Source organism: Vulpes lagopus, chromosome 8 (assembly GCF_018345385.1).
Source record: "Vulpes lagopus strain Blue_001 chromosome 8, ASM1834538v1, whole genome shotgun sequence".
NCBI classification, from domain to species: Eukaryota; Metazoa; Chordata; class Mammalia; order Carnivora; family Canidae; genus Vulpes; species Vulpes lagopus.
The window spans coordinates 103,987,534-104,015,505 of record NC_054831.1 but is presented as its reverse complement, the minus strand read 5'-3'; the positions used below and the strand labels follow the sequence as shown (position 1 = coordinate 104,015,505).

Genomic DNA, 27,972 nt, shown 5'->3' with positions numbered 1-27,972 from the left:
CACCCTAGGCTGAAGGCAGATGCTGAACCGCTGAGCCACCCGAGTGCCCTACACGGTGTCTTTTCTGACAATGTTCTTCACTAAGAATTGTTATTTATAAAATTATAAACATCACAGTGAAACTCAATCTAGAGTAACGTTTGTAGATTTAAAATACATACACCTGGGCAGCCCAGGTGGCTCAGCGGTTTAGCGCCGCCTTCGGCCCAGGGCGTGATCCTGGAGACCCCGGAACGAGTCCCCCGTCGGGCTCCCTGCATGGAGCCTGCTTCTCCCTCTGCCTGTGTCTCTGCCTCTTTCTCTCTCTGTGTCTCTCATTAATAAATAAATAAAATCTTTAAAAAAAAAAAATAGACCTTTGCTATGGAAACCTAAGTACTCTCAAAGGGATATACCCTGGGGAGATTTCTGCCTATAATTGAACCCAAAACAGGGACCTTATCATACATCCTCATCTAAGTTTTTCTGGTGAAAACAGTGGCAAAATTGAGGGGGATTAAGTTAAATGGCCCCTGGGTGTGAGCCTGAGTGACGCTACTGGAGACAGACACCACGACTCTGACTTTGTTAGCCTGAAGGAAGAGGTAGGCCAGGGTCAGACCGCAAATCCACAACACGGTGGTAGTAGATACGCTCCATTACGTAAAATACTTAACCAGTCATCACAGAGGATGCAAGAGGCCTACCTCAGGGAAGGGAAGGGTTAACAAGACCTTTTCCTTCACTGCCAGTGTCCCCTTCAGTTAAGCCCTCATGGTAACTGACGAAGGACGCAGGAGTGTCACCTAGGTTCCGGGCAACTTAACTGTGGTAAAATGACTCCTGACTACTAAAGTGTATCTGGACTGGATGTACCATAAATACCTTCTGGGAACGCCATGCCTGGGGCTCTTCTGAGGGGGGGTGTGTCTCAAAACAGACACGTCCCCTGTGGGGCCCCTGGAAGTTGTGCTCAGGGACTTCATGCAAGAGACAGTGGCCTTGGCAGCCTATGAAGGACCCCTCACCTGGCACCTGAACTGCAGCCGGGTGACTGCTCCAGGGCTGCGGCTGAGGAACACTGTTCCATGCTGCCCTCCCGGCCGCCCGCGGCTCCTCTTCAATATCCCCTGCAGTATACTGGTGCCATGTGCGGCCGCGGTCATCTTGTGACTGAATGTTTAGACCTAAAAAGACCCCTTTTGGTCACAGCTATGAAATAGTAGTAGATGCACGAGATGTATATTTATATTATGATTCCTTAGTTCAGCTCAGAGACCCCTCAGATGGGTGGAACAGTAATAATTGCCTAACTATTGCTTAATTTTCATCTTCTATGAACTTATAGTTAATTTTCCTTTTACACTAAAATTGAAGAAAAATAAATAATTCTGTATTTACTTTAATTATAAAGCAATGAAATTAACGTATCAATTTAATTATTACAAGTAACTTAAAAACAATAATGTATAATGACTTTGAAAACATTATAACTCAAAACAACAGAAAACCAAATTAACAGTGAAGTACTATTGTATTCTGGGCATTTCTGTGAAGGACACGAATTTTAAAATTTAATAAAATCCCACATTTTCTTTTTTTCCCCCCCGCCCCTCCCCTCTTTAAAAGTTTATTTTAGCAATCCAACAAGGGGCTCGAACTCATAACCCTGAGATCAAGAGTCTTATGCTCTGATGAAGGACCCAGCTAGGCACCCCAATCCTAAGTCTTCTTACCAAACAGCTTCTTAAATCAGATTTTCCGTCTTCATATTTTTAATTGGAGCTTCTTCTGAAGACTCATTTTATTTACAGTTGCAAATGTCCTTTTATTGCATCCACTGTCTACTAATTGCTAGAATCAAATACCTGAAGATGTTGGAATCTTATGAATACAGCCAGGACAGCAGTGGAGAGAGTCGTGAACAAAAACATCACAGTCCACACAGAAAACATTTTGGCACACGGCACAAACATAGACCTGCAGTGAAAAACAGAAAAGAAAATTTAAAAAGGAGTTTCCAAAAGTTAAGTACCACACAGCTAGAAGACATTCAAATTGCTTTGTTCTTTTCTCTATCAATTTCCCCCATGCATCTACCTAATTACTTCCAATGTACTATTTGTTCTCAAATATAGGGTGATTATTTTTCCCCCCAAAAAACGATATTCCTTACAAATGTGAAAATTATCTTGTTTTTGACTCCTTAAAGTCTCTTGTATTGTAAGGTATTTTCAATTACTTCATTTTAATTAACTATCTGAGGAAGATACATGAGCTTGAAATTAGTGCTAATTTCATTTTTTTTTTAATAAAGATTTTATTTATCCATAGAGATGCAGAGAGAGAGAGAGAGGCAAAGACACAGGCAGAGGGAGAAGCAGGCTCCATGCAGAGAGCCCGACGTAGGACTCGATCCAGGGTCTCCAGATCATGCCCCGGGCTACAGGCGGCGCTAAACCACTGCGCCACCGGGGCTGCCCTATTGCTAATTTCAAATGCTTACGTCATTTCTCTGATTTGATTAAAAAGAAAAGCACAAGGATGCCTGAGTGGCTCAGTGTGTTGAGCATCTGCCTTCGGCTTGGGTTGTGATCCCAGGGACTTGGGATCGAGTCCTGCATTGGGGTCCCTGCATGGAGCCGCTTCTCCCTCTGCCTGTCTCTCTCTCTCTCTTTGGATCTCTCATGAATAAATAAATAAAATCTTAAAAAAAAAAAAAAAACAAAGGACCTCACAACTGCACAAGTTATATTCTCCTTTTATTTAACAATTAAAGAATATGGAAAAAGACACATATAAGGCAAAAAGAAAAAACCCATTATTTTATCAATATTACATATTTGGATACTGTGCCTTGGGGTGAAATTTCCAAGGCAACATCATACAGAGATTAAAAAATTATTACATCTCAAAAAGCACAGAAGTAAAGACAATGTGTTCTTAAGAAATGTCAAATGAGTCAAAGGTGGCTCTAGTCAGGATAAAGCTACTGATGTCAAAGGGGCATGTGAAACTTAATAAAATTGTTTTATGAAATGTGAGAGTAGACCAAGCGATCCTTCCAACCGATATTTTATACAGTGCACAAAGTGTAGTTTTAAATATGGATACCTAACTAAATAAGAATTTAAAGTTAGTGGTCTAATTTGCATCTTTACATAAGTGTATACATTCAAATTGGTCCCCTTCAAAAATTTAAAAAATATTCTCACTGGCACATTGGGAGGGAACAGCCTTTGGTCTGTAGTAGCTACCTTAAATATTAACTTAAAAATGAATTGTGACAGAGCCTAAAACACAATACGGAGAACAAGCTTTTAATTTCAAACTAAATACCATTTAGCCTGTAGACTAAAGACAGTTTAAAGTACTAAAATACTGTTATAGAAAAATTAAAATGCAGAATTATAAAGCAGACTACTGAAACCATTTTGCTCCCATTTTATCTTTCCCTACTGTTATCATACTTCCAAGGAATAACCTGATAGGAGCCTGGTTTTCAGTAATGCACCAAAAACTTCTAATGCTATTTCCTCAATATTTTTTGTACAATGTTTAATATTTAGGGGGGACTGGGTGGCTCAGTGGTTGAGTATCTTCCTTTGGCTCCGGGCGTGACCCCGGGGTCCTGGGATCAAGTCCCACATCAAGCTCCCACCTCTCCCTCTGTCTGGGTCTCTGCCTCTCTCTATGTCTCTCCTGAAGAAATAAATAAAATCTTTAAAAAAACACAATTATTTAATACTTAGAAAACACATGAACTTACATGCTGGTCTTTCAATTCCCCCTGACATCCATAACAAAATCTGAAAATGAAAGTTTAAGAATCATTTTATTAGGAATTCACTCATTAAAACAGCTCAGCAAAATCTCAGTAACAAGAATCCTATAATTATCTTTACATACAACTTCTATGAGAAAGACAGAATTAAGAATACCAGTAACTTAAGAAAATTCTACAGTATATCCCAAGGACATCTCATAAGCAAAATTCTACTTAAAAAAATTATTTTCAGGGATCCCTGGATGGCTCAGTGGTTTGGCACCTGCCTTTGGCCCAGGGCGCGATCCTGGAGTCCCGGGATCGAGTCCCGCGTTGGGCTCCCTGCATGGAGCCTGCTTCTCCCTCCTCCTGTGTCTCTGCCTCTCTCTCTCTCCCCCTCTCACTGTCTATCATAAATAAATAAATACATAAATAATAAATCTTTTTAAAAAAAATAAATAAAAAATAAAAAAATTATTTCCCTCAAGGTTAAATACGAGCATGCTTTCGCTACTGGGATTCTGTGAGGCAATAAAGCCTTACAGAAAATGATTTGGGGGGCACCTGAGTGGCTCAGTTAAGTGTCTGCCTTTGGCTCAAGTTCTGATCCCAGGGTCCTGGGATGAGCCCTGCCGTTGGGGGGCTCAGCAGGGAGTCTGCTTCTCCCTCTCCCTCTGTTCCTCCCTCAGCCTATGGTCTCTTTTTTGCTCTCTCTCAAATAAAAAAAAAATATTCTTCAAAATAAAAAAAAGAAAAGAAAATAATCTGAGCGACCACTTTGCGACTCTCAAGAGTGAGGAGCAGACAGCTGGTACAATTCTAGATGGACAGAAGAGAAGTTAATTTATGTGTGGATACCTAAGGGCTTAACGTTGAAGGAATGGTTTAAAAAGTTAAAAGTTTTCAAAGCTTACAAAATTAGCAGCTCTCTCCCTACCCACCCCCACTTCATTTCCAATTCCCCAAACACTGAAAACTTTAAAATTTTTTTTTTTAATTTTTATTTATGATAGTCACAGAGAGAGAGAGAGGCAGAGACACAGGCAGAGGGAGAAGCAGGCTCCATGCACCGGGAGCCCGACATGGGATTCGATCCCGGGTCTCCAGGATCACGCCCTGGGCCAAAGGCAGGCGCCAAACCGCTGTGCCACCCAGGGATCCCCACTGAAAACTTTTAAAAGTCTGATCGTTACCTATGCTGACAGTGCTATTGCTTTTTTTTTTTTTCTGGCATTGGCTGTAAACCTCCAAATGTAGAAGATGGGAATTTAATTTTTCTTTTAACCCTCTTGAATCGATAGCATATACACACACATAACTAACACCATTCTTAAGTCTATATAATGAAATCATTTTGAGTAGAAGAACATTACATTTAGTTTGTTAAGACTATATAAACACATTCAGCTGAGCCACATAACACAACTCTTCCCATCTTCAACATATTTTTTTCCTGAAGTTAATAACTATATTGTTGTCCACAAGCTTAGTTTTCTACGTAATTGTTGCCAACTCAACCCCAACCATTCCCTGAGAAATCCAAAATGTCCTCTCTCTGACTCCTAACTCTGGGAAATGAACAAGGGGTAGTGGAAGGGGGGGCGGGGGAATGGGGTGACTGGGTGAAGGGCACTGAGGGGGACACTTGACGGGATGAGCACTGGGTGTTATGCTATATGTTGGCAAATCGAACTCCAATAAAAAAATATACCAAAAAAAAAAAAAAAAAAGTCCTCGTGTGTTCACCTACATCAGGAATTCTAGTTTTCACCCTCTTGGTGATATCTCTCCTGGCACATCTGACCCTCTCCAAGCTGGACTATTTATTCCCCATATCTGACATAAAAGTATCATTCTGGAATCTCCTCTTATCATCATCCTAGCCACATTTGAATTAGATCAATGTTCCTATTCTCTTCTGGTCATACTCTTTCGCAGTTTCTTTGAATCATCTCTTTCACAGTTCTCCAGAAAGCCCCTTTTTGAGGCCTCACAAGTCTGAAAATGTCTTTATTCTACCTACATCTAATTGATAGGTTTGCTAGGCCTGTAATTTAAATTAGTAACAACCATCCCTCCACATTTGGAAGGAAATCGCTCCCTGGCAGTATCCAGTATTGCTGAGAGGCAAAACAATTTTAATTCCAGAGTATGGGACTTAATTTTCCCCATCTAGAAATGTTTAGAGTTTTGCTGCATATTCTAAAATTTCACAACAATGAACTTCAGTGTGAGTCTGTTTTCCCTAATGGTGTGGGGCACCGGACGGTCCCTTCCAATCTACAAAGTTTCGTCCTTCAATAGTAGAAAATATCCTTTAGCTATTTCTTTCCTACTCTTTATTTGAACTTCTATTTCTCTTATTATGCTAATACTAGACCTTCTGAATAAATCCTCTGGTTTTACACCACGGAAATAAGCTAAGGCTGCAAATCAGGGCTTTCTCGTTGTTTTGGAGAGCCGACTGATCAGCATATAACTACAGATACTATATACAGAGATGGGCTTAGAGAAATTAATAGATTTCTAGAGATCCAGATCTGTTTAGTAATGAGTCACTTCAGTCATAACCAAGGCATTGTACCATCTCATTTTCCATATTAGATATAATCTTGGGGCTCCTGGGTGGCTCAGCTGGTTAGTTAAGTGTCACCTTTGGCTCAGGTCATGCCCCAGGGTGCTGGGAACGAGCCCTGCATCCCATGGGGCTCCCTGCTCTGCATGGAGTCTGCTTCTCCCTCTCCCTCTGCTCTTCCCCTCATTTGTGCTCTCAGGTTCTCTCTGTGTCAAATAAGTAAATAAAAATCTTTAAAAAAAAAAAAGGAGGGGGTGGTGCGCCTGGGTAGCTCACTTGGTTAAGCCTCTGCCTTTGGCTCAGGTCATGATCCAGGATCCTGGGATCAAGCCTGGCATCGGGCTCCCCACAGGGGATCTGCTTCTCCTTCTCCCTCTATCTCCTCCCCCCCGCTTATGCTCTGGCTCTCCTCTCTGAAATAAAATCTTAAAAAAAAAAAAAGTTGTCTTGTCCAATATGACTATCTTTTTTAATGTTGTAACAATGCATTCAAACATTACTGTACCACGTATAACAGATAGAAATCAAAACTCATATACCTTTCTCCATTATGTTCTTCTAGAGGAATTTCTTGAAAAGGATCCAAAGGAAATAAATGATGGTAAGACCTTGCCAAATGTGGAGCAGACACCAAAGTAAGACCTAACAAACGAAGCAGGGAATCATGTTTAATAGTCCAGAGCTCATTAAGACAATGGCTGAAATGTCAAATGAGAGGTTAAATATTTTCAAGGTTTTTTTTTTTTTTTTTTAAGATTGCTGGTATGTATTTCCTCATTTACATATTGCTTTAAAAAGAAAATTCCAGGATAGAGTCGTACTTCTGTCACTAACTGTGTGACCTCTGTTGGCCACTTGCTTCCTTAAAAATGGAACAAAATTCTACAATTCTATTACCCGTTATTCCTCCCTGCCCTTATATATACTTATTTTATGAAGGTAAGAGCTGCAGAAACGTCAATAAGATCTACTGCAAAGCCTTTAAAGAACATACGCATTTCAGAAAGATAATCAGAAAACTGTTCCAGAATACCAGGTTTATTCTGAGAAACAGAGTACTGGGCACTCAGTAAAAAAAGTTAGCCATTTCTATTCTCACAGATTAAATTGAGAAACACAGGCGGAGTTTAACATTTACATTTACTTTTTTTTTTCTTTTTAAGATTTATTTATGATAGACAGAGAGAGAGAGAGAGAGAGAGAGAGAGAGGCAGAGACACAGGCAGAGGGAGAAGCAGGCTCCATGCCAGGAGCCCGACATGGGACTCGATCCCGGGACTCCAGGATTGTGCCCTGGGCCAAAGGCAGGCGCTAAACCACTGAGCCACCCAGGGATCCCCTACATTTACTTTAATAGAAATATGGGGTGGGGGGAATCCCTGGGTGGCTCAGCAGTTCAGTGCCTGCCTTTGGCTCCGGGGTGTCATCGTGGAGACCCAGGATTGAGTCCCACATCAGGCTTCCTGCGTGGAGCCTGCTTCTCCCTCTGCCTGTGTCTTTGCCTCTCTCTCTCTCTCTCTCTCTCTCTTTCTCTCTCTCTCTCTCTCTCTCTCCGTCTCTCATGAATAAATAAATAAAATCTTAAAAAACAAAAAAAAAGCAATATAGGTAAGAAGTTATTCAAGATTAATTTACTAGACAGAGAACAGTTGGTCCCTTACCACAGATTTTACATTCAACTGGAAGCTCACAGTACTTTGCCCGACACTGAGGGCAGAAATACCCTCCTAATGTAAGTCCTGGCTCCGTGTTGCTATCCAGGTGCCTGTGGGAGGAAACATTAAAGTGATACATAAAGATGTGAATGGTTATAGCAAAAAGAAAAAAAAAAGTATGCTACCCTGATTTTAAAATCATCAAGCTGGGGATCCCTGAGTAGCTCAGTGGTTGAGTGCCTGCCTTCGGCCCAGGGTGTGATCCTGGAGTCTGGGAATCAAGTCCCACATCGGGCTCCATGCATGGAGCCTGCTTCTCCCTCTGCCTGGGTCTCTGTGTCTCTCATGAATAAATAAATCTTTTTAAAAAAATTAAATAAAATCAAGTTGTTTGACAGCTTACTTAGGCGAGGTTCATTCTTTACCTTTTTTCCTCTCTGCATTTGTTTCAAATAGGTTGCATTAATGTCTTTACTGTTTTTTTTTTTCTTAAGTAATTTCCATGCCCAATGTGGAGCTCGAACTCCTTGAGATCAAGAGTCTCACGCTCTCCCGACTGAGCCAGCCAGGTGCCCCAAGTGCATTAATGTCTCTGAATTCACTCTTTTCTTTAGTGACTCATCTGCTGTTAATCACATCCAGTATATTTTTCACTTCAGACACTGCATTTGTCTCTAGAACTTTGATTCGGGCCTTTTTTGTAATAGCTGTTTTTTTTTTCCCTGTAATAGCTGTTTTAATACTTTGTCTACTAATTCTATCAACTGTGTTGTTCTTTTTTTTTTTTAAAGATTTTATTTATTTATTCATGAGAGAGAGAGAGAGAGAGAGAGAGAGAGGCAGAGACATAGGCAGAGGGAGAAGCAGGCTCCATGCAGTGAGCCTGACGTGGGATTTGATCCTGGGTCTCCAGGATCATGCCCTGGGCTGAAGGCAGCCACTTAACTGCTGAGCCACCCAGGAATCCCAACTGTGTTGTTCTTGGGTATGTTTCTGTTCTTTGATTCTCTCCTTCTTGTGGGGGATATTTTCCACCTTCTCTGCATATCTGGTCATTTTTGATTGGCTGCCAGACATTATGAATTTTTCTTTCTTTTAGGTGCTGGACTTTCTGGTATTCCCTTAAACATGTTGGGGCTTTTTCTAGAATATAGTTAAATAACTTGGAAATAGTTTGATCTGTTCAAAACTTGCTTTTGAGTTCATTAGGCTGTCCAGAACAGCTGTTAGTCTAGGGTCATTTTGGTTCCCTCACTGTGGACTCTGTTCAATGCCCAATGTTAAAGGAGATCCCTCCACACTGACCGGGGGGAACATGAACTATTGCATGCCTCCTGTGAGCTCCACGGACTAGGCCACCTCTCTCCTCTTCAGGTGTTCTTTCCTGGGCCTCAGGTAGCTTCCACATGAATGTGATGATCATAACTCAGCTGATGACTCATGGGGAAGTCTCTCTGTGGTCTCAAAAGCTCTCTGTATAGCTCCTTACTTTTTAGTACTGTGCCTGGAAAACTACAGCCATTTCAGCCTCCCCAAACTCTGAATTCTGTTTCTTCACCTGAGCAAGACCTCCAGGCTCTGAGTAGATTTTCCCTCCCTGCACTGCAGCCTGGAAATTCTCTCCAGGCAGTAAGCTGTACTCACAGGGCCCACCTCATGTGTTTCAAGGATCATTACCTGCACTGGCTGTTGTCCACGTCTGAAAATCACTATTTCATGTATTTTGTCTGGTTTTGTGGCAGGAGGGAAGACGGGACATTCAGTCTCTATGGTACTCCGATAACTGAGGACACAACTCTTATTTGTGATTTTTAAGAATTACTTTCTTTAATTTAATTTTGTTTTACGATTATGTAAAGTTAAAACAAGGTATGTTCAGAAACGTCAAAGAGCCATCCCTTTGCCTTTCTCCATGCACTAGCCAGGTATACATTTTTTTATTTTACTTTCTATTTCCATTACTATTTTTGTCATTAATATAAACATATATGTATATTCAATCACGTCTCCACCTTCTGGGCAGCCTGGGTGGCTCAGCGGTTTAGCGCCGCCTTCAGCCCAGGGTGTGATCCTGGAGACCCGGGATCGAGTCCCACATCGGGCTTCCTGAATGAATGAATGAATGAATGAATAAATGAATAAATGAATGAATAAATAAATAAATAAATAAATAAATAAATAAATCTGTAAAATAAAAGATTTTATTTATTTATTCATGAGACAGAGAGAGAGAGAGAGAGAGGCAGAGACACAGACAGAGGGAGAAGCAGGCTCCCTGCAGGAAGCCCGATGTGGGACTCGATCCCAGGTCTCCAGGATCACACCCCCGGCTGCAGGCAGCGCCAAACCACTTTGCCACTGGGGCTGCCCAAATAAAATCTTTAAAAAAAAAAAGTCTCCACCTTATTCTCAGATGAGTAGTAGCATACTACACATTTTTCTCTACCTTGCTGTTTTACTTAGCACTAATTGCCGAAGATTACTCCACAGAGTCCGTACTCCTTGCTAGTGCTACATAGAAGGTAGCCTCTTACATACGCCATTACACTCCGAGCCCTACAACTTCCGTTTATATTTTTAAATTTATAACTTACAGGACAGAATTGAAAGTGTCAAAACATAACCACTGACAGTTTTAGGGGTTTTACTTACGCCATGCTGAAAGAGGGCTTTGCATCTTGATCAGACAGAGAAGCGATGGTATGTTGCGGAAATCCTTGATAGAAGAAAATGTATTACTTTCTTTTTTCAAGCAAATATCAAAATTCTAGAACTAGGAACCTAAAAATGTTCCTACCAGAAAGCCCACAAAATTGTACGTTTCTTGTATTCTCCTGCCCTTCAGATTTGTTTATTATAGTGAGGTCAAGTTGACTGTAATTCCAGTTTATGTGAAAAATTAAAAGTGGAGAAGGCAGCCCGGGTGGCGCAGCAGTTTAGCACCACCTGCAGCCTAGGGTGTGATCCTGGGGACCCAGGATCGAGTCCCAATCAGGCTCCCTACATGGAGCATGCTTCTTCCTCTGCCTGTGTCTCTCCCTCTCTATCGTTCATGAATAAATTAATTAATTAATTTAAAAAAAAGAAAAATTAAAAGTGGAGAATGTGGAGGAAAGATCCATCCATACATATGATCACAGATTCTACAGATCTAAAGATCTTTAGATCTAAAGATCACAGATTCTAATTAATAACACATAGTGCTTTTTAAAAAGAAAATGTGGGTAATTTTTAAATACTTCTGACACAATGCAGGGATCTATTACATGGTTGTCCACTTTCATTTTATATAAGATATACTTCTACATTTAAAATTTTGGAATGCCTAAACCCATGTACTTGCTTTTCCATGCAAATTTTTTAAGAAGATTTTATTTATTTACTTATTTATTTGAGAGAGAGAGAGAGAGAGAACACAAGCAGGGGGAGTGGCAGAGGGAGAGGGAGAAGTAGGCTCCCGCCGAGCAGGGAGCCCCATGTGGGGCTCCATCCCAGGACCTTGGGATCATGACCTGAACCGAAGGCAGACGCTTAACCAACTGAGCCAACCAGGCGCCCTCCATACATATTTTTAAATTCTGGAAACACATCCAAAAGAAGCAGAAACCATAAAAAAGAAATTTCAGGGCAGCCCGGGTGGCTCAGCGGTTTAACACCGCCTTCGGCCCAGGGCATGATCCTGGAGACCCGGGATCGAGTCCCACGTTGGGCTCCCTGCATGGAGCCTGCTTCTCCCTCTGCCTGTGTCTCTGCCCCCATGCCCCCCCCCCCAACTGGCCTCTCTCTATGGCTCTCAGGAATAAATAAATAAAATCTTAAAAAAAAAAAAAAAAAAAAAACCAGGGCAGCCAGAGTGGCTCAGCAGTTTGGTGCCACCTTCAGCCCAGGGCCTGGTCCTGGAGACCTGGTATTGAGTCCCGCGTCAGGCTCCCTGCATGGAGCCTGCTTCTACCTCTGCCTGTGTCTCTGTCTCTCATGAATGAATAAATAAAATCTTTTAAAAATAAAAAAACAACTTCATTACATAAAATGTTGAGTCTATCTACATATCAAAAGAACTAAGTAGAGGCACCTGGATGGCTCAGTTGGTTAAGTGTCCAACTCTTGATTTCAGCTCAGGTCATGATCTCAGGACCATGATCAGCCTCATGCCATGCTCCACACTCAATGTGAAGTCTGCTTGAGATTCTCTCCCTCTGTCTCTGCCCCTCCCTGTGCTTGCACGTGCACACTCTCTCTCAAATAAATAAAACCTTTAAAAATAAATATCCATTTTATTTTATTATTTTTTTTAAAGATTTTATTTATTTCAGAGAGAGATGGAAAGAGCAAGAGCAGGAGGAGGGGCAGAGAGAGGACAAGCAGACTCCCTGCTCAGATCAACACAGGCTTGACCTGGGGACCTGGAGATCATGACCTGAACAGAAGTCAGATGCTTAGCCAAATGAGCCACCAAAGCGTCCCTAAATATTCATTTGAAAATAACATAAACACTTACCCATGCGAATAAGTGAACATTCAGAACTTGAGCTAGCAGGTGGAGGACTAACATGATGTGTCAGTAATTCTTTGTAATGGCTTTCATCTAAAATAACATGGTATGTGCCTAATTAGATGAAAAGTAAAAGAAAAAAATCAGTTTTTCAGACATAAGTATCAATTATAATTTTTTAAAAAAAATACTTTAAGTAATCTCTATGCCCAACTTGGGGCTCAAACTCACAACCCTGAGATCGAATGTTGCACATTCTATCAACTCAGCCAGCCAAGCACACCTCAATTTTAGTTCCCAATTTAGTTCATAATTTTAGTTATGTTATTCTATAAAAGTTTTACCATCTGAAAATGTACATTTTCAAAATGAGTATTTAAGTTAAATTATCATTTTTTAAAAACATCCTTTAAATGACATCTCTAAATTGACTTCTCTGGGAATAACTATAATTACAATTGAATTAAAGCCAAGTTATTAGATCTTTACAAAGTATTACATATTAGTGACATTTCTAGTGTCTCAAACATTATTAACGCATGCTCTAAACACTAAAATAACTACTGAAAAAAATCCATGCATTGTGAGACAGTATCTTATAGAATCAGTGATACATTTAAGAGGACTATCCATATTATAGATTTTGGGACATGAAGTGACTTAAGTTTAGTACCTTAAAACAGATGAAAACATCCTAATTAATAAACTGCTACATCTTACATAGTAATTATGAATAAATACTGAAGAATCTAGATGTATACCGCCAGTTTCACGAGCAAGTACGGTGCAAACCCGAACCTCTGCAGATAATCCAATGACAGACACTCTAATTTTAGCTGCCTTGAGGGTCTTCATAAAATCCATGTAAGTGAAGGGTTTGGGGGCAGAAAAAAGACATGCAAAAATTAGTATGTTTGAGAAAATAATTTTCTGAAAACTAGTAATAAATTCACTACCAAATTCTCTTCAGAGCTATAAATCTGGTTTGGATTATAAAGAAATGTAGTGGTTCTACCTTGATTAGATCATAGATATTAGACGGATCACAAGTTGTGAGGCTGCTAAAGATAATTAGGACTTCTCTACTTGTATGTCCAGGCATGTGTCTACAGAAAGATAAAATATATTCCAATGAGGTATAACAAATTAATAAAAAATTTACCCAGAAAAACAGTACATGTGGTTTATATATTCAGACCACAGAATATCTCATTTGTTTTTTTTGTTTTTTTGTTTTTTTTAATTTTTATTTATTTATGATAGTCACACAGAGAGAGAGAGAGAGAGAGAGAGAGAGAGAGAGAGAGGCAGAGACACAGGCAGAGGGAGAAGCAGGCTCCACACACCGGGAGCCCGACGTGGGATTCGATCCTGGGTCTCCAGGATCGTGCCCTGGGCCAAAGGCAGGCACCAAACCGCTGCGCCACCAGGGATCCCCTCATTTGTTTTAATAATACAAAGGAATGAATTGAGTATCTCTAAATGTGCTAATGTAAATTTTTCTAAAATAAGCTACAAAAAATGTTGATTCATTTATTCTTTCCATAGATTCTTACCGAATACTCTTTTAGGTTCTGGGACTAGAATGTTAAGCAAGAATGAATAAGGTTCCTGACATAATCCAACTTACAAATTAGTAGATTCGTTTTGTATGAAGTCTAAAGTGTACACTGGAAAGGATAACAATATTGCACGGATCAACTTTAAGGTGTGTCTTGACAATAGTAACATACGTCTTTTTTAAAGGCTATAATTTAACCTCATGGTGATTCAGAGTCATAACATTCATAAACATTAGTGTTTATCAATTATATGATAATTTATAAGACTTTAAGATGTGATGAACTGTTTTCTATGCTTTCTGGAGCAATTTTCAGTTGTTTACAGCTTTCCTGCTAATATCTGTATCGTTGGGCTCTCAGAATTCATTTGTGGATGCTGCTCTTGTGCCTACCTTTAATGTGGGTGCTATCTCCTTTTCGTCTACTTCAAAACTAGAAAAACGTCTGTTATATAAAGGTATAAAAATCAGGACACAAAAAAAAATCAGGACACACTATCCAGGGATAAAAATATATAAGCTAGCACTAAAAGAATATTTCGGTCTTAGCTGTATTCCACATATTTGAACTTGCTGGAAAAGTGTGCTATTGATTTGCAGAGGTACTACAAAATAAGTTAAAAGTCAATAAATCTACAACAAACTCAATTATTATATCACACTAAATTTCATATACAATGAATTTTTAACAAAATATTTTTTCAGGGGATCCCTGGGTGGCTCAGCAGTTTAGTGCCTGCCTTTGGCCTAGGGCGTGATCCTGGGGTCACGGATCGAGTCCCGTGTCAGGCTCCTGGCATGGAGCCTGCTTCTCCCTCCTCCTGTGTCTCTGCCTCTCTCTCTCTCTCTCTCTCTCTATGTCTATCATGAATAAATAAATAAATCTTTAAAAATATATATATATGTTTTTTCATCAACATTTTCTTTTGAACTAATATAGCTACAGTTTTAATTATACTTTTCAAAAAACCTTCAAGAATCTTATTAACTCAGACGTAAAATGAAAATTAGAAACCGACACCACACTAAACATCAGACACATTACCTATTTCTCTTAAGTTTCATTACAGCTCAGTTTATGGAGACACCTATTAATACATTATCATCTCAATTCATTCAAAAAAAGTTGACACCAATTACAAATAAAAAACGTAAAACACCAACTTTAGAGTTTGCATAGCCATGCTTAAGGAGTTATAGAGAGATGGTTCTCCGTGGCAGGTCATATCTACAGCTTTCTTCAAAGATGTTATATGTTTCCTTGGATTTCCTAAAATAGAAATGGAATAATCTACTTATAATAACATTTTATATATACATTACAGAAATTTGTTTCTCCCCCCCCAAATTTACTTATCTATATGTTGTTAAAGAACAGAAATCTCTTCAATTTATGTTTTTAGTAAGTTGCACTTTTATGCATACTGAAAGATAGAATAAAAATAAATTGTTTCTATGTACTAGCACACTTTTTGCTTTTTTTAATTTTAATTTTAATTTTTTTTAAACAATCACTGTATGCCTTTCGTTCTTTTATTTTATTTTTATTTTTTTATTTTTTTTTAAGATTTTATTTATTTATTCATAGAGATGCAGAGAGAGAGAGAGAGAGAGAGAGAGAGAGGCAGAGACACAGGCAGAGGGAGAAGCAGGGCTCCATGCAGAGAGCCTGACGTGGGACTCAATCCCGGGTCTCCAGGATCAGGCAGGACCTAGGCTGCAGGCGGCGCTAAACCGCTGCACCACCGGGGCTGCCCCACACTTTTTATTTTTAACTCATGAACCTGAAACCAAGAGTTGCACGTTCTACTGACTGACCAGCCAGGTGCCCTATTATTAGCACATATTTTATTTTATTATTATTATTATTTTTAAAGATTCCATTTATTTATTCATGAGAGACACAGAGAGAGAGAGAGAGAGAGAGAGAGGCAGAGGGAGAAGCGGGCTCCATGCAGGGAGCCCAATGCGGGACTCAATCCCAGGACTCCAGGATCATGCCCTGGGCCAAAGGCAGGCGCCAAATCGCTGAGCCACCCAGGGATCCCCGATATTTTAAATATTATTAAAGCACAAAACTTTTTCCTTTCCAGACTCATATACTTTCACATTTTAACATCTCTGAAATCACGCTGTATCTTACACTCTGGCAGCCAGGGAGCTGTTGTGACACAGACATGGCTGTCCACTCACATGTGAACCTACAAATGGCCACTGAGGTCAGCTGTTCCAACTCCATAATGTACATTATTCGTGCTATTCATGTTTAGTTTAACTGCCATTTCAAGTGTGTCTACAGAAGGTTTTTACTACAAAAAGTTATATTTCGGGCAGCTGGGTGGCTCAGTGGTTTACCACCTTCGGCCCAGGGCCTGATCCTGGAGACCCTGGATCGAGTCCTACATCGGGCTCCCTGCATGGAGCCTGCTTCTCCCTCTGTCTGTGTCTCTGCCACTCTCTCTCTCTGTGTCTTTCATGAATGAATAAATAAAAATCTTAAAAAAAAAGAAGCTTATATTTCTATGTAGAAAAGTAAGAGGCAGAGCAGGGAGGTATAAATTTATTATTAGTGAAGCAAAAATTCACTGACAGAAGAATGACTGCAACTTCCTATTTTTCTTTGGGGGATTAAAAAAAAGTATTAGAGGGGCACCTGGGTAGCTCAGTGGTTGAGCATCTGTCTTAGGCCCAGGCTGTGATCCTGGGGTCCTGGGATCGAGTCCCGCATCAGGCTTCCAGCAGGGAGCCTGCTTCTCCCTTTCTCTCTCTCCCCCTCTCTCTGTGTGTCACTAATGAATAAATAAAATCTTAAAAAAAAAAAATCAGAACACCTAAGAAAGGAAGATTTCCACAAATAAACACAGCTATGCTATCTTCTGTTACCAAAATAACATCTGAAAAGATTGTCTATCTCATACCAGGCAATACTTTTTTTGTTGTGAACAATTTGCATATATCATCTGACACTGTACCAATTTTAACTGCTACAGTGTTTCTTTCTTAATGGCTCATAAGATAAAGGTATCTTACAAATGATGGAATCTGAGATTCAATGAAATCTGGTATTCTTCAGACATTTTCTATTTCAACACTGTCTTCATGTTAATAATGATAAACAAAATATCATTAAATTGATTTGATCACTAACTCCTCAAACTACCTCCGTACTGTTGAACATTTCCCAATCTCTCACTACTGTACAAAGAGTGTATTTGTAGAATGAGAATTTTTCTTCTTTCATGTTTCTTAAGTATAAATTCCAAGGAACAACTATTTTTTTATCTTTTCCGAAAAATGTAAAATAAATTAATCAATCTATCAGCATTATAAATACCAGTTTCTCCATGGATCCACAAGCAATACACTGCTTTTTAAACTTCATTTTGTACATTTAAAATATATAAAATAATAAACTGTTGAGCAGTTTTGCTTTGTTTTTTTGATCACTTCTTTGGCTAAAATTTCTTTTTTAATAGCTGCTTTGTTTGTTTGTTTTTAATTTTTATTTATTTATGATAGTCACACACACAGAGAGAGAGAGCGAGTGGCAGAGACACAGGCAGAGGCAGAAGCAGGCTCCATGCACCAGGAGCCCGACGTGGGATTCGATCCTGGGTCTCCAGGATCGCGCCCTGGGCCAAAGGCAGGTGCTAAACCGCTGCGCCACCCAGGGATCCCCTGTTTCTGTTTTTATCCTGGTATGAATTATCTGTCTTTGTCTATTCATCTACTTGGAGCTTCTTCATGTTCTTATTTATCTGAGAGAGTTTTAAAATACTAATAAGCATTTGCCATTATTTAATATACACTTTAAGTATTTATTCTTGGAATCATAAAATTTTAGAAATGAAAAGTACCTCACCAAGTCCAAATCCCTCATTTCATAAGTGAGAAATGATTCTAACAAGTTAAAGATTTGCCTAAAGACAAATACCAACCATTGGCAAGATCAGCACTTAAACCTAAGTCTCTTGGCTCTCTATCTACTAGTTTTCTTTCTACTGTACCATACAAACTATCTTGTTCCTCTCCTATTGTATTGTAAGTCCGGAAAGTCCGGGAAAAGAACATACTACGTTATTATCGGTGTGGTTTATAGCAGTGATTCTATCAGACAGATAAAGGGTGCCATCAAGAGGCCTATCAGAATACCCAGAGGATTTTGCATCCCTCTACATAGGACTTCCTTGGCATCCAGAAAAAACTACTCTGACTGTGGGAAGGGTGCAGGAGGATTGGCCATACATCTCTTCCTTAGGGAAACCATCCTTTCCTCACAGTATCATAATCCTGCTGCTTACACTGCTTCCTTCCTGCTGCAGGTACAGGCAAATAACCCAGGCCCACCAACAAATACTTCTTTCCTCTGGCCACTTTGCTTAACGATGGGCAGATCATAAGCAGGGCCATTCAGAGACCTGTGGGGCCTGTGCTGAAGCTAAGGACTACAAGGGTTATGTGGACATGGGGCTGATAACAGACTTCTTTTTACCTCAGAAAACATTCAGAAAATGAAGCCAAACAGCCAAGAACCCCGGAAAAGAATATGGGTGAACTCAGCCCTCCTTCAGAGATGAGCCAATCATTTCCCTTATGTGTTTAAGCTAGTTTGAGGAATCCCTGGGTGGCGCAGCGGTTTAGCGCCTGCCTTTGGCCCAGGGCGCGATCCTGGAGACCCGGGATCGAATCCCACATCGGGCTCCCGGTGCATGGAGCCTGCTTCTCCCTCTGCCTGTGTCTCTGCCTCTCTCTCTCTCTGTGTGACTATCATAAATAAATAAAAATCTTTAAAAATTAAAAAAAAAAATAAAGCTAGTGTGAGATTTTTTTTTTTTTTTTTTTGGTTATTCACAACTGAATTTCTTGAACACTGCAGCCTAACATACATATCAATCCTTACTGCCATCGTGAACAACCATTACTGACGAATATATGTCATTTCGCACTAATCTGTACTGGTGAGGATGAAAGGATGAGAACTGCATTTAAGGGATAGCGTATTTCACAGAAACTATAATAGAATTAGTCATGTGAACTTATTACAGCACATATACCAAAGCAAATAAAATCTGCACTATCTTTTAAGAGAATAAAATTCAATTAGGCATGTCATGCCAACAGAAAAACTGAATTATTAACAATAACTGCAATTCAATTTTTAAACCCTTTGCTCTTTAGAGATTTGATTTTTAATACATTAATTTTAAGACTAAGTGTATTTTGGGAATGGTTAAAATAATTTTATCTTAATACCTTCAGGATAAGAATGTGTAAGTCATAAACATTTACATTCACTGCAGTAGTGTTCATTACTGTACAGAACTCAATTTAAAGCAGTTCATCTTAGATACCAAGAATTTAATGGAGGATATAATGGAGAGGTTATTAAGTTTCACATGGAAAGCATAAAAGAAGTCTTCATTTTACTTATTAGGCAACCTTATGAACAGGGTTACAAGGTTGAATAAATAGAGCTGAGTCCTTGAGTCCTATAAAGGTAATTTTATGCATACCTGAGAGTTCGGTCAGTTTTTCAGCTCTTTTACTCTTTGTTACAATTATTCCAATCTCAAAATAAAAACAAAAATAAATTAGTTAATTATAAAAGGCATAAGTAACCTGTAAGAAACTTTTGCTCATGATGTCTTTGACAGAAATTTAACTAGGAGTTCACTGTACATTATTTAACTTTTAGAGTTGCCTTGCTTTTCATTGATAAATATACCAGAAACTGGTACACAATATGGATCACTTAAAATAATTCATAGAATGTATGCCCACCGTTTAAAAATAAATATAACTGGCAGTAATATCAGAAATATAATTCTGAATTCTATCGCTTATCTACATACCTGGCTAATAGGATTTTGATCAAAATATTCTTCTACGAAGTATTCCAACAACTGTTTAAAGAAAGCAAAAATACTAGATAAGGGCAAAATAATAACCATACAGAACATGTTTTATGAAACCTATTTATCACTTATCATGATTTTTAGGCTTAGAGATTTTCAAAGTTTAGTAAAAATATTAAATAAACAAAAAACAGGGGATCCCTGGGTGGCGCAGCAGTTTGGCGCCTGCCTTTGGCCCAGGGCGCGATCCTGGAGACCCGGGATCGAATCCCACATCAGGCTCCCGGTGCATGGAGCCTGCTTCTCCCTCCGCCTGTGTCTCTGCCTCTCTCTCTCTGTGACTATCATAAATAAATAAAAAATTAAAAAAAAAAAATATTAAATAAACAAAAAATAAATTTGAAAATATTCAAATAAATAAAAATCACAATATTAAATAAGCCTGAATATAAAATGGTAAGCTATGAACTGGGTTTAAAAGATGGAACCAGGTGGATCCCTGGGTGGCTCAGCAGTTTAGCGCCTGCCTTTGGCCCAGGGCGTGATCCTGGAGACCTGGGATCGAGTCCCACGTCGGGCTCCCTTTGAGGAGCCTGCTTCTCCCTCTACCTGTGTCTCTGCCTCTCTCTCTCTCTGTCTCTCATGAATAAATAAATAAAATCTTAAAAAAAAAAAAAAAAAGATAAAAGATGGAACCGGGGCACCTGGATGGCTCAGGTGGTTAAGTGTCTGACTCCTGATTTCATTTCAGGTGGTGATCTCAGGGTCATGAGACTGAGCCCCAAGTCAGGTTCTGTGTTGGGTGGGGGTCTGCTGGAGATGCTGTCTGCCCCTCCTTGACTCTCGTACTAACTTTCTCTCAAATAAATCTTCAAAGAAATAAAAAGATAAGTAAAAGATGGAACCATTTGGACATGAGACAGAAATAATCTACACATGGAAAGATCTGGGACACCTGGGGGCTCAGTGGTTGAGCATCCACCTTCAGCTCAGGTTGTGTTCCCAGGGTCCTGGGATCGAGTCCCACATCAGGCTTCCTGCATGGAACCTGCCTCTCCCTCTGCCTGTGTCTCTGCCTCTCTCTCTCTCTCTCTCTCTGTCTCTCATCAACCAATCAGTCTAAATAAACATGGAAAGATCCAATGAAGCCAGAAACAAGAATGAGGAGAAGTGAGGATGGGTTTTGATAAATTAGGAATAATTTGAATGTGTTTATTAATTAGGGGATTGATTTGAGTAAATCCAAACACAATGCAAAGGGATAACCATGTGACAAAGCAAGACCCTGACTAGGCTGGGAGGACAGAAATTAAGGGCATAAATAGGGATGCCTGGGTGGCTCAGCGGTTGAGCGTCTGCCTTTGGCTCAGGGTGTGATCCTGGGGTTCCAGAATGGAGTCCTGCATCAGGCTCCCCGCATGGAGCCTGCTTCTCCCTCTGCCTGTGTCTCTGCCTCTCTCTGTGTGTTTCTCATGAATAAATGAATATAATCTTAAAAAAAAAAGAGAGAGAGAGAAACAAATTACTTTAAAAAAAAAGAGCATAAATAGCCTTTTGTTGTATCATTTTCCTAAATGATGTGGTTAAACACCTACTTAGCTCTAGTTTGTATTAACTCAAAAAAATGCATTCTGTAAAACATTTCTTCATGGGAAGGTATAGGGAGGAGGGGAGATAGAAAAAAAGAACTATGGCCAGTCCTCGGGCGCTCCAGCATGCTAAAATTACAGAGAGGAGCCTGAGGTGAAAATAAAAGAGACTCCATGTAACCAAAGTCAGAAGAAGGATGGTGGCTGGGTAGCTCAGTACTTAGACTGTGCGAATCCTGATCTGGGTTGTGAGCTCCAGCCCCACAGCACCAGTAAGATTACTTAAAAAAAGAACAAAAACAAAAACAGACAAAAAACAAAAAAAGGGTCCCTTTCGGGAAGGAAGGAGCGGTCAACTACTTGCTGCTAAAGATAAAAAGGAGTTGAATTTCACATTCTGGAGGTTATGGTGGACCTTGAAAAAGTAGTTGTGAAGATAACACTCCAATTGGAGTGTGTTAAAGAGAGAATGCTCTGTCATTCAACTGTGGAGAATTGATCAAAACTGCAGTAAACACACACATTTACCAAGAGAGAACATAAAGCACAAATCTAACCTAGTAAATTTAAAAAACTTGTGTAGAAGAGCAGCAGCAGAGGAATCTGGAGCAGAATGGAGTGCAGGAGTAGGACCTGGCTTCTACCTCACCCTATTCCCGCGAAGCCCCATTCCTCACTGAAAAAAGTTCCAAGAAATCTCACTAATACTCTTACTTTGGGAGAGAAGCGAAGAGAGAGAGTATATCTTATATTTTTCTTCTTCTGCCAGGAGTTATGAATGAATAGGGAAAGAAATCAGGAACTAACATTCCTTGTCAGAAGGGAAGAATCCAAGCTTCATACTTAATTTTTTTTTTAAGATTTTATTTATTTATTCATGAGAGACACAGAGAGAGAGAGAGACACGCAGAGACACAGGCGGAGGGAGAAGCAGGCTCCTCGAAGGGAGCCAGACGTGGGACTCGATCCCAGGTCTCCAGGATCCCGCCCTGGGCTGAAGGCAGGTGCTCAACCACTAAGCACCTGTGAAGCAGGTGCCTCATGCTTCATACTTAATAAATGGAAAGAGTTCAAAGTCTGGGACTATCTCCTCATGGAAATGCATCATATCCTCCCTCCCTGGCCCAGTTAATGAAACGAGACCCAGACCAGTCAATAGAGTGTCAGAAGATAAAATGGAGCTCTGTAAGTTCAATGGAGTCTGCACGCCACCCATGCTGAGCTTCCCCCCTTTGGTGCACACCAAGTCATCCCAGCTGCTATTCTCTTAGGTCACAGAAAAGTGGATTAAACACAAGTACCCAGGCTAAAATCAAGCTTTAGAAGGGAAAACATGATCCACACAAAAACCTGTTCATGAATACTCACAGCAGCATTACTCATTATGGCCCCCAAAAGTAGAAACAACCCAAAGTTGTATACAGTGGAATACTGTTTGGCAAAATTACAGAAAGTTTGTTATAGTTTTTTCTTTTTCTTTATAGTTTTATTTATCTAAGTAATCTCTAAACCCAATGTGGGGCTCGAACTCACGACCCTGAGATCAAGAGTCACTCACGCTGCTGACTGAGCCCGGCAGGACCCCCTGCATTTTCTTTTTGTAATGATAAAAATGCTCTAAAATTGATTGTGGCAATAATGTTGCACAACTCTGTAATATGAAAGAAATTTTAACAGTACGCTTTAAATAAATTAATTTTATGGTAGGTGAATTGTATCTTAACAAAGATGTTACAGTAAAATAAACTTCTTTTAGAATTCAGTGTTTTTTCTCACATTTAGTATAAATTAAAATCATTTTACTATACCTTTAGGGTACAAGTCAATCTATTTGGCTTTAAATCTTGGTCTTCCATCGTTCTTGATCCATCGACTACCACATAAAGATGACGCATCTACCAAAAATAAACCACAAATAAGGACAATTTTCAAATACACTTTTGACCAGAAAGTAAAAATGGCATTTGTTACTTACATATTCTAGACACATATTTTTAATATATTCTTTGAAAGTGTTTTTTGTCTTACTAACATTAATTCTGTCAAGACAGAATGTTTCTCTAACCCAACTAGTTCTGTACTGGTAAAGAAAAAAAATATCAACATACCATTCCAAGCCGAACTTGTCCATGGTGCTCAAATACTCTGTTAAAATTATGCAAACGTTTTAATGGAAGGTCCTCTATTACCCAAAAAACTAATGTAACTTTTCAACTAACCTGCATTGTTTAGTGAAGTAAATTAACTTATGGGATCCACATAATTACAGGCATTTTGGATAGTCCCTGAAGACCCATTTCCCTTTTGAGGTGCTAGGCTGCTGGTCCCTTCACCTAATTCAAGAGTTTAAAGGTCAGTTTCCCTGGAACACAGCTGAAATGAAGTACTTAGGAGTGTGTATAGGTGGAGAGAAAGCCTTAAAAGAATAATTTATGGGGATCCCTGGGTGGCTTAGTGGTTTAGCACCTGCCATCAGCCAACGGCACAATCCTGGAGTCCCGGGATCGAATTCCGCATCAGGCTCCCTGCATGGAGCCTGCTTCTCCCTCTGCCTGTGTCTCTGCCTCTCTCTCTCTCTCTCTCAATCTCTCTCTCTTTCTCTGTGTCTATCATGAATAAATAAAATCTTTAAAAATAATAATAATAATTTACTTTTTGTAACACACTTAAAAAAGTTTACATACCTTTTTCTCTTTGCTTTGAAGAGAATGTCTTCTATCGTAGCTTTCAATGATCCTGACTCATCTTCTTTAAGAATCTCCCTGTAAGCAATAATTTGTTTGAAAATCCAGAAATGTATTAACTCAAGAGAAATGAAAACGGAAGTCCCCACAGAGATATGCACCTGAATGTTCACAGCTATGTTATTCGTAAAAGCCCAAAGTTGTAATCAATCTAAATGTCTATCAACCGGTGAGTGGATGAATGAAAACATGATATACAATATAATGTTATTCAGCAATAAAAAGGAATGCATTACTGATCCCTGCTACGGCTTGGATGAACCTTGAAAATACTGTTATGTGAAAGAAGCCAGACATAAATGGTCACATATTACATGATTACATTTACATGAAACATCTAAAAAAGGCAAATGCATAGAGACAAAAAATAGATTAGTAGTTGTCTACAGCTGGAGGTAGGAATGAAATTGATCGCAAATGGGCATGAAGGATCTTAATGGGGTGGTAAAAATTTTCTAGAAATGATTTATGGTGATGATTGCACAACTTAGTAAATTTTCTAAAAATCAATGACTTATAATTGGAAACAGGTAAATTTTAATGTCTTAAAAATATTTTAATGAATTTATTTAAAAGAACCAATGACTGAAAGAGAAGAGATAAAGGTGTAGAACAACAATAAGAAACAATGTGTAAAAGAGAAGAGGGTAATAATGCCCTACTCACCATGTCCTTTCATAGCCTCCTTCCCATCGCTTAGTTCTTTCAGGTTCTTCATCCATTTTTTCTTAAATGTATTATTCAATATCCTGTAAAAATCATTAGACTATGGGTTTACTACAAATACTTGTCACCAAATTCATACTTTTCAATGTGAAAAGTAAAGACAGGGAAGCAAACAAAGTAAAAAACAAACAGAATGTAAGGTCATCTAATTCTTTGCAATTTATTCAATAATTGTTGAATGAAAATACTTTACAAAATCCTTATGGAACTTTTTTTCCCATTCCTAAAAAATATATATGAACATTCACACACAAGTCGGGCATCGAGAGATAAGCATCTTTTTACAATTTTTAATATTTATTTATTTATTTTTAAAAAAGATTTTATTTATTCATGATAGACATAGAGAGAGGCAGAGACACAGGCAGAGGGAGAAGCAGGCTCCATGCTGGGAGCTCAACGCGGGACTCAATTCCGAGACTCCAGGACCATGCCCCGGGCCAAAGGCAGGCGCCAAACCACTGAACCACCCAGGGATCCCCTCTTTTTACAATTTTTAAAAACAAAAATGCATTATAGTCATAGGACAAGACCACAGAATTGCGGGAAGTGATGAAGATATAGATGAAACAAGATTAGCTACAAGTGATGGTTATTATAGCTGAGTGATGGGACTCATGGTGAGTCACTGTACCGTCCACCTCTGTGCATGTGTGAGTTTTCTCATCATCAAAAAAATTTAAGTAAGCTCTATGCCCAATGTGGAGCTCGAACTGATAACTCTGAGACCAACAGTCACATGCTCTATGACTGAGTCAGCTTGGTGCCCCATGAAAATCATAGTTTTAAAAGGAAATTTATTATTTATAAATGGTAAATGCTTATAGCTAATAATTCAAACAACAATATTCAACATACATTATGAACTCAACTATTAAAAAAGAAAATGTTCAGTAATTCAATAAATAGGACATGGTTTCAGCTAGATGAAGGGTGACTGGTTTATTGCTTCTTTATTACTTTATTTTGGTATTTTTCATATGAACATGTATTTCTTTAACAATCAGGGATAAAACTGGTGGTGGGGAACTCTATTAACCATAGCCAAGTAATAAACATCCCAGTCACATCCACACTTCCATCTTCCTAAATGGAATCTCCCTCCCCACCCTACGCTCTTCTTTCAGCTTCCTTCTTCCATAAATGAAGGATCAAAGGAATCCTAAGGGCCAAGAAGACATTAAGGACAAAACAAATCCCATCACTGACATGAGCAAAAATTAATTTCTGTAATAACGACCATAAGCAAGACTTACTCTCCACTTACATCATGGTTTCTATAGAAAAATACATTTTAGGGCACCTGGATGGCTCAGTGAGTTAAGTATCTGCCTTTAGCTCAGATCCTGGGATCAAGCCCCACATCCGGCTCCCTGCTCAACAGAGGGTCTCCGTCTCCCTCCCTCTCTGACCCTCCCCCTTGCCCATGCTTGGCCTCATCCTCCCTCTCTCAAAATAAGTAAAATCTTTTAAAATTTTTTTTTAAAAAGAAAAATACATTTTAAAATCTAAAGAACTGACCTATTATTGATGGACTTCCGTAATAGAAATCTACTGACAAGTTAGAGACTGCTTTTACGGCATCCCTGCTTTCTGCAGCACCTGCTAAAATCAGGTATTACTTGCTAAAGTCCCGTTAGATCTCTCAATGAATTGACAAATCATTTCCTGGCACTGAAAGAGATCTATTCGCTCCAGGAATTCTGGTGAGTTACTTTAGTATATTCTTTGGTAGACCGTCTGAAATGATGACAAGTGACTTAATCACAAAATTTGTGTTATTTCAACACACTGTGCTGGTGCTTGTAAGTTTGATGATGAACATGGTAACAGCAAATAGTGATTGAACATTTTTTTTTTTTAAGATTTTATTTATTCACGAGAGACACAGAGAGAGAGGCAGAGACACAGGCAGAGGGAGAAGCAGGCTCCATGCTGGGAGCCCAACGCAGGACTCGATTCCAGGTCTCCAGGATCAGGCCCTGGGCTGAAGGCAGTGCTAAACCGCTGAGCCACCTGGGCTGCCCCTAAATTGATCATTTTGACCCTCCATACAAGATTTTGCATTTATCGTGAATTATAAAAATTATACCTTACACAGTGTTCTTGATGCTTTTTAGACTCAAATCCTTAGAAAGTCACTACTGCCACCCCATCATACCAATATTCAAACTGATTTATTTATTTATTTTCAAGCTGTTATTTTATTTTTAGTTTATTGCTCTTAATTTTCTGAAAGTCCATCAACCTAGTGAGAACCGATGAGCAGAAACTGCAAAGAGGAAGGCTCCTGGCTCGCTCACGGATGCATCCAAGGACTTCCGAGTTAGAGCTGCCTGCAATGAATGGGAAACCACAGGGATAAGGACCCAGGTACTGAGCTCCCAGAAGTGCCGATGTTCCAAGGGAAGCTGGAAGGAAGGTAAGCCTCCTGGGGAAAGATGACCTTGGTGACCCGAGGCCCTCATCTCCTCCGAGAGCTGCTCCGTTTCCCGGGGCTCCGGCCCCCAACGCAAGCCTAGGAGCAGCCCTACCTGGAGCAGCCCCCTACCTAGGTGTAGTCGCCTCCGGGGGCTCAGGACGCTGCTGCAAGCCAACCACACCTGCAGCAACGCCGCCGGCCGCAAAGCGCGCACTCCCGCCCCGCCCGGCCGCGCCCTGCTGCGCATGCGCACGATCCCTGTTGCCCCACCTGGAACCGAGGCTCAAGAGGCAGCTTCACAGCGTCGCGGTCACACTCGAACCCAGGACCACAGCTCCCCAAGCTGGAGCTCGGCTCTGGGAGGGGAGAGCCGTTTCCCGGGCGGCCGCGCCAGGTGCTTCTCCGCAGCCGCCGACGGAAGCTGCCGCCCCCCGCCCCGCCGCCCGCTCCCTCGCGCCCTCAACCCGCACTCCAGTAGCGCCGCTCAGCCTCCGCCCCGCGCTCCCGCGACCGCGGCCCCCACCTCCGCTCCGCCGGCAGCTCCCGCCGCGGCCCCGCCGCTCCCGGAGGCCGCCTTTCTGCCGGAAGTCCCGCCCAGGCCGCCCCGG

General features: G+C 40.1%; 1 protein-coding gene across 2 annotated transcripts; it reads right to left on the bottom strand.

Moving 5' to 3' along the window:
- Nucleotides 1-1,612: 1,612 nt before the first annotated feature.
- On the bottom strand, nucleotides 1,613-27,960 carry LOC121497355 (general transcription factor IIH subunit 2). Of its 2 annotated transcripts, none has more exons than XM_041766901.1 (16): nucleotides 27,888-27,960; nucleotides 24,883-24,965; nucleotides 24,157-24,234; nucleotides 23,581-23,617; nucleotides 23,281-23,367; nucleotides 19,881-19,931; nucleotides 19,542-19,596; nucleotides 15,193-15,298; nucleotides 13,483-13,573; nucleotides 13,229-13,316; nucleotides 12,474-12,581; nucleotides 10,628-10,691; nucleotides 7,982-8,085; nucleotides 6,860-6,962; nucleotides 3,749-3,788; nucleotides 1,613-1,959 (listed from the first exon to the last, which is right to left on the bottom strand). In XM_041766901.1, the coding sequence occupies exons 2-16, from the start codon at nucleotides 24,936-24,938 to the stop codon at nucleotides 1,840-1,842; spliced, it is 1,188 nt and encodes a 395-aa protein (XP_041622835.1). In that variant the 5' UTR covers nucleotides 24,939-24,965; nucleotides 27,888-27,960; the 3' UTR covers nucleotides 1,613-1,839. The 2 variants fall into 2 exon arrangements, with proteins under 2 accessions (XP_041622835.1, XP_041622836.1); XM_041766902.1 differs by lacking the exon at nucleotides 27,888-27,960 and adding an exon at nucleotides 27,635-27,877.
- Nucleotides 27,961-27,972: the final 12 nt, after the last annotated feature.

Coding starts and splice junctions, on each gene's coding strand:
- LOC121497355 (XM_041766901.1), bottom strand. CDS start 24,938: ATGGATGAAGAACCTGAAAGAACTAAGCGATGGGAAGGAGGCTATGAA. Junction 8,086..10,627: donor AAGCCCTCTTTCAGCATGGC/GTAAGTAAAACC, acceptor TTCCTCCCACAG/GCACCTGGATAGCAACACGG. Junction 3,789..6,859: donor GAAGAACATAATGGAGAAAG/GTATATGAGTTT, acceptor TTTCATTTTCAG/ATTTTGTTATGGATGTCAGG.